Source organism: Myotis yumanensis, unplaced genomic scaffold (genome assembly GCF_028538775.1).
Source record: "Myotis yumanensis isolate MYYU_CA2020_CCGP unplaced genomic scaffold, mMyoYum1.0.hap1 SCAF_10, whole genome shotgun sequence".
In the NCBI taxonomy this organism is placed as follows: domain Eukaryota; kingdom Metazoa; phylum Chordata; class Mammalia; order Chiroptera; family Vespertilionidae; genus Myotis; species Myotis yumanensis.
Window position 1 is genome coordinate 41,589,588 of NW_027223761.1, and position 7,345 is coordinate 41,596,932.

The 7,345-nt window shown below is 37.9% G+C and overlaps 2 protein-coding genes across 2 annotated transcripts; one reads left to right on the top strand and one right to left on the bottom strand.

The window, feature by feature from the left end:
* The first annotated feature begins 365 nt into the window (after positions 1 to 365).
* On the top strand, positions 366 to 1,310 carry LOC139018166 (olfactory receptor 51F2-like). The gene has a single exon (XM_070426810.1). It carries the CDS (start codon positions 366 to 368, stop codon positions 1,308 to 1,310), a length of 945 nt encoding a protein of 314 aa, XP_070282911.1.
* A 4,747-nt stretch (positions 1,311 to 6,057) lies between these two features.
* Positions 6,058 to 7,002, bottom strand: LOC139018167 (olfactory receptor 51F2-like). The gene has a single exon (XM_070426812.1). The coding sequence runs from the start codon at positions 7,000 to 7,002 to the stop codon at positions 6,058 to 6,060; it is 945 nt and encodes a 314-aa protein (XP_070282913.1).
* Positions 7,003 to 7,345: the final 343 nt, after the last annotated feature.

Here is a 7,345-nt window from a genome sequence, read left to right on the forward strand (position 1 = left end):
CATCTTTGTCTTTTATTAGTGTAGATTATATATATATGTATATATATATATATATATATATATATATATATCCAGATGAAGAACAGAGAAAAGTATTTATGCTAATAGAAGTCAGAAGAATGGTTACTATAGAAGAGGACATTGATGAGGATGAAGTGTTAAGTGTTAGGAACTCTCCTGGGTTGGTGGTAATATTTTATCAGTTGATCTTGGAAGGCGTTACAGAAGTGTATACAGATGTCAAATTTCATTGAGCTGTACTCTAAAGTTCTGTGAACTAAATGTATATCATCTAAAAATAATTTTGAAATTCTAAATTCAGAAAGTCAAGATCTTATAAGAGAATTCTGCCTCTTCAGACCGTAATGTCATTCTACCATAACTCTACTCTCCCTACCTTCCTCTTGACTGGAGTCCCTGGACTTGAATGGGCCCATGCCTGGATCTCCATCCCCTTCTGCTGCCTCTATTTAACTGCCCTCTCTGGGAATACCTTGATCCTATTTGTAGTCCTCACTGAGCCAAGCCTCCATGAGCCTATGTACTATTTCCTCTCCATGTTGTCCACCACTGACATTGGCTTATGCATCTCTACACTGGTAACAGTACTGGGAATATTCTGGGTCAATGCACGGGAAATCAGCTTGAATGCTTGCTTATCACAGATGTTCTTCATTCACCTCTTCACTTTCATGGAATCCTCAGTGCTCCTGGCTATGGCCTTTGATCGTTTTGTGGCCATTTCTAACCCCTTGAGATATGCTACCATTCTAACTCATGCAAGGATTGCACAAATTGGCATGGCAGTCATTACCAGGGGGACTGTCATTCTGACACCACTAGTCTTACTTCTTAAGCGTCTATCATTCTGCCACAGCCACGTGCTCCATCACTCCTACTGCTTCCACCTTGATGTGATGAAGCTCTCGTGTTCAGATACAAAGATCAATAGTGCATTTGGACTATTTGCAATTATCTCTACTGCTGGAGTGGACTCTATCTTGATTCTGCTTTCCTATGTCTTGATCATTCGCTCAGTTCTCAACATTGCATCCCCAGAGGAGAGGAAAAAGGCCTTCAGCACCTGCATTTCTCATATCACTGCTGTGGCCATATTCTACATCCCTTTGATCAGCCTGTCTTTTGTTCACAGATTTGGAAAACATGCTCCACCCTTTGTGCCCACACTCATTGCTAATTTATATTTGCTTATTCCCCCTGTGATGAATCCCATCATCTATAGTGTGAAAACAAAGCAGATTCAAAAAGTTATGCTCAAACTTCTCTGTTCCAAGAGAACTCATATTTAACAGTCATTGTTCCCTTAAAATCCCATCTCTAAGTCAATGAAAATTTATCACAACTCGGAGTTATAAAGCTATGCAATTTTAGAGTTGTATGGAAATAGAAATTATCCAAATTAAACATATCTACAATGTAGCTAATCCTAGTTAAAGTAATCATTTTCTAGACCAAAATACTAACTTAGATTCTCACTACCTCTCAGTTGCCCTATTCCCATAAATGACTAACTGACCTCCCATCTCTATGCTGTTTCTGCCAAAAACTGCCTGTCATTCATTTTGAATTAACTTTCCAAATATCCAGCTCAAATAAAATTTAAAAACAAACCAATAAGCAACTCTTCCATGTTTATTTCTCATCTAACAACTAAATAAAGCATTAATTCATCTCTGTGATAAAGTCCTCCACACTTTAGGTTCAACTTTCCCTTAAAGTTTGATCTACCTCTTTCTTTTTTCACCTGCTCTGCAGTCTAAGAAAACCAGTCTGCTAACTGCTCCATCATGCAGCTTTCCTAATAGTGGGCTTTACTCTTGACATCAACCTTGACACCGACTCCTTCACCTTGAAATACTACACCTGCCAAGGCTCATCTTTAAATATCTTCTCCATTAAATTTTCATGACTGCTTCAATTATATCTGATCTTTCCTTCTCATAATTTGCTTGCTATGGTGATTTCTCTATATCTATTTCTTTTTCCTTTATGTGTTTTTTACCATATGTTGTATATACATACTAGTAGTAGTTCTGGTATTACTTCCATAAAGCAGTAATTTCCCAAAATTAAAAAATGTCTGTGTTTTCTCTGATGCTGCTACAATACCTAAAAGTTTATCTTCCACATAGCAGATAGTCAATGATAGATGTTAAATTGTACTGAACATAAGAGACTATCAAATAGTCATCCATCTGAATAATTTCAGTGATAAGTCATTCAATTCAATGTTTGGCATGTGTAACATAAGAAATTTTTCTTATAACTGATTTCATCTTTTCTGTCTATATTATCTAGCAATTGATCATAGCTCTGACTTTCCAAACCATATAGGCAAAGGCCAATTTGGGGGCCTGAGATCTCAATCTCAGGAACTTATCCCTGTTTGCATAAAGCTCAATTTGACTAAGAATAATTCAACTCATTCTTTTCATGAATAAATGTTTTTCAGAACTATTAAGTAATATTTAATATTTTTTCAGGTGCCAAAGATAAAAACTAATGCTTACTCACCCTTTGCTCCTGCATCCTATAAATCTGTATTTTCTTTCTATTATAACAACAAAATATCTCTTCCTCTCCATTCTTACACCTAATCTAGGACACTAAAATCTTTCAACTAAATCAGTTTTCTTATCGGTTTCTTGGTTTCCAATCTTGTCCTTTTTCCTTCTATTTTTTCATAAAAACAATCAGGAAAAAAAACGTTTTCAAATTAAATTTTAGTTATATGAGAAATAATAAATATACTTTCATTAATAAGAGATTTTATAGAAAAGACCATGTCCTCCTTGATATATTCCCTCAAGTCCAATCTTTCTAATTTCTTCATAGCAAATCACTTCATAAGTTTGACATTTATCTCACCTTTTTATGCATTTATATCCATAGAAATGGGAAATATAAAATTTAAAGCAAAATTTATCAATTGTATTTCAGACAGTAACAAAATTCCTTGGGGATACTTTGCCTTTTCTTTCAAAAACTACATTAAAAACAACAAGAGAAACTTGCTCATTACTCAAAACTCCTACATATCTCACTCACTTCTTTACAAAGAATGATAAGACTGTGTAACACTTTACCACATGAGGCATCACCAGCTCAGAGTTTTGTGGCCATTAAAGTAGAACTAATAAAACCAAGCACATACTCCCAAATTATATTCTTATTCATCTTCCAACACAACACATATTGGGCATCAACAATAAGCCAGGTATTATTAGGACAGATATTAAGACCATAAGAATCAACAAGATTAGCTTCTTGCTTTAAGTTAGCTTAAGAGGAATATAACTTGAAAAAACGTAATGTCATTAAAATTTTTATTATAGACATGCCCTCTTTCAAGAAAACTCAATAAAGGACACATACATTGAAAAATTTGAATTATAAATACTTACTAATCTACTAATCTACTCTTTAGGAATGCCCAATGAAATATCCTAATATTATGGAAATGTTAGTAACATTTTGAAAGCATGAATGACAGTGGCTAAAATGAACACTTTGCCCATTAGACCAAGCTTCCAAATATATACTTCCAAGAACTGGTATCTCTCTGTCCTGATTTGTTTTCTTAAAGTATATATAATAAAGAATTAAGTTTTGTTTAATCTTAGAATAAATTAGATCTTGTTATCTGGGATTCTTACTTACTAGAGGCTCAATACATGAAATCTGTGTACTACTAGGGTCCCTAGCGGCTGATGGCTGCCAGCCGGGTACTCCCGCCCTTCTCCCAGCTGGCCCTGCCTCTGGTTAAACTCCTGATCAAACTCCCGGTTGAGGGGACAAGTTGCATACTACACTGTTATTATATAGGATAATTTAATTACCACTGATTCATTCTTTCATTTATTGAGTTTCTACTTTTGCCGGACAATGCACAATATGGTATTGTGGGAGAGACAAATAAGATATTGTCATGATTAGTGAAATAAAATATGTAGATAAGAAAGTAAGCAATCAAAATCTGAGTATTTTGTGTGATGTATTACAATATCGATACTAATAATAGACAAATATGTAAATTGACCATCTTTTGGATACGCCCACAGCCAATCAGGAGTGAGTATGCAAATTAATCCAACAAAGATGGCAGCCTGTGGCCAGCAAGCACACATACAGGCTCTGAGTGGCTGGGGGCGGGGCGGGATGGAGAGCACAGCAGGAGAGTGGGCGGAGAACAGGCAGCTTGGGGGTCTTAGCAGGTGGCTGGGGTCCCAAGGACATCACTGGAGTGTCTGGTCCTGTCAGCCCAGCCTGGGGGCAGCAGAAGTTCCTGGTCCTTTTGGTTTCTGCAGCCCCTGGACAGGAAGCGGAAACCAAGAGCACAGGTAGTACCAGGAATGCTGGGAATCGTAGTTCTGGTGGCAGATGAGTTTCGGGATCTCCTAGACCAGAGGTTCTCAACCTGAGGGTCTCGACCCCTTTTGGGGTTGAATGACCCTTTCACAGTGGTATCCTAAAACCATCAGAAAACACATATATAATCATATATTGTTTTTGTGATTAATCACTATGCTTTCATTTTGTTCAATTTGTAACAATGAAATTGTGGGGTGCCACAACATGAGGAACTGTATTAAAGGGTCACGGCATTAGGAAGGTTGAGAACCGCTGTCCTGGACACTAGAGCAAAGTGAGCCTGGAGCAAATTACTGTTGCGGGTGGGGGATGGAGGGAAATCAAATGTTAGAGACAAAAGTAAAGTCAGAGTGTCGAGGAAAAATTAAAAGGAAGATATCAAGCAACTTCTAGGAATCTCCACCAATGAAGCAAAGACAAAAAAGACCTCTATTATTCTGTGAGCACCAAACCAAACTGAGTTGGGGTCTCAGACAATTCGCTTGCAAATCATATGATTGCAAAGACAGACAGACACTTCCAGATTGAAGCGGTCTCCCTGGAGTGCTCCCAGATTGGAGAGGGTGCAGGGACCCACCACCATGCACAAATTTCATGCACTTGGTCCCTAGTATATAATATAAGCAGAAAGAGTAATAAGAATATATAAGAAGAATGTATCATCCAATCTAGAATGATCAGGAAACAATTGCAATGTGTTGTTTGAAGTACAAAATCAAGAAGTGAAGAGATCAATTTTAAAATGGCAGCAAGAGGAGATCTGTGAACATGCTCCCCAGGGAAAGTATTATAATAGCAAAAATCATATATAGATACAGGTATATACATTTAAATCCTCTGGAAATTGCCTTAAAGTCATATAGCAAATGAAAAACCATTTATTTAAGAAAATCTGTTAAATCGCTGTAAGAACAGTCATTGTTCACTTGAATTACAGCCAGCTTTCACTGGATAACAGTATAATTAGTGATCTATAAATTTTGGAAAATTAATGAAAAATAGAACAAATGATGAAAGAGCATTGATAGATGAAACTATAGCCGAAATTTTATACAGGAGAATACTGAAGGGAAAGTGGAAGCTATTAAAAGGGACATTCCAAGTGTTGAAATAGAACTCCATTTAAAAATATGTGGAATACAATGAACAAAATATGAGGAATCTAATTTAATGAACAATATAAACTGATGAAAAAAGTAGAAACATGCCGTAACTGGTTTGGCTCAGTGGATAGAGAGTCGGCCTGCGGACTGAAAGGTCCCAGGTTCGATTCCAGTCAAGGGCATGTACCTTGGTTGCGGGCACATCCCCAGTAGGGGTTGTGCAGGAGGTGGCTGATGGATGTTTCTCTCTCATCCATGTTTCTAACTCTCTATCCCCTTCTCTTCCTCTCTGTAAAAAATCAATAAAATATATTAAAAAAAAAAAAAAAAGAAAAAAGTAGAAACAGAGGCATGGATACATGGAACAGACTGACAGCTCTCAGAGGTGGGTTGAGTGGCTGAATGAAAGAAGGTAAAGGCATTAGTAAATTACCAGTTCGTCACAATAGACTGGGAGCATATAGACACATGCTTTTTCAAGGTACGGTTGTAACTCATATTGGTAGATGATAAAATTTGAGTTAGAGAGGACTTTGTAAAGATATGGTAGTCTAAAAATTTCCTAAATTAGCTTAGAAAGAAATATTTTGACCACAGCCTTACGAATTTGCTTGGTCTTTACACTGTAGATTATGGGATTCATTACAGGAGGGATAAGTAGATAGACATTGGCAATGAGAGTATGCACAAGGGGAGGGGCATGCTTCCCAAATCTATGCACCAGTGACAGGCTGATCATGGGGATGTAGAAAATGGCAACAGCACTTATGTGTGAGACACAGGTCCCAAAGGCCTTTTTCCTTTCCTCTGGGGAGGCAATGCTGAGCACAGAGTGGATGATCAGAACATAGGAGAGGAGGATCAAGACAGAGTCTACACCGGCATTAGAGATAACAATGGACAGGCCAAATGCACTGTTGATCTTGGTGTCCGTGCATGAAAGCTTCATCACATCTGGGTGGAAACAATATGAATGGTGCAGAACATGACTACGGCAGAAGGACAGACGCTTAAGGAGCAGAAGTAAAGGCACTAGAGCTGTTGTTCCCCTAATAACTACTGCAAAGCCCACTTTGATGATCCTTGAATTGGTTAAGATTGTGGCATATCTCAGTGGGTTACAGATGGCAATGAACCTGTCAAAGGCCATCGCCAGGAGTACTGAGGACTCCATGAAGGTGAAACCATGGATAAAGAACATTTGGCCAATGCAGGCATCAAAGCTGATTTCTCGAGCATTAAACCAGAAAACACCCAGTATGGTGACCAATGTGGAAAGGCACAGTCCTAGGTCCGTGCAGGATAGCATAGAGAGGAAATAGTACATGGGTTCATGAAGACTTGACTCAGTGATGATGACAAACAAGATCATTCCATTCCCAGTGATGGCAACGGCATAGAGACAACAGAATGGGATAGAGATCCAGGCATGGTAAGTTTCAAAACCAGGGATGCCCGTAAGGAAGAAAACTGCAGGGTGGAAGATGCTCTGATTGAAGGAGGGCATGATGAGTGAAGGAAGTAGCTTTCCCTAGGGAAAGAAAAGCATATCCTGTAAAAATAGGGAAGAAAATCATTTTCATTCTCTTCTATATATTGCATAAAGTATGTTCACTATGAACCTTGTCCTGTTCTTCAGCAGAAGTGAAGTGCATAGCCAGTTATTTTTTTCTTAGATTTAGTTAATCTAGGGAAAGAGACAGACCACTAAACTGTATGAAGACATCTGGGTTTTAGCAAGATTCCCACATGTTATATCTAGGTTTCAGTATATTTCTATCTATGTATGAAACAGGGGGCTACATAGATGACGGTAACATTTTCCAGTTTTACCATCTATGTTCATGGGC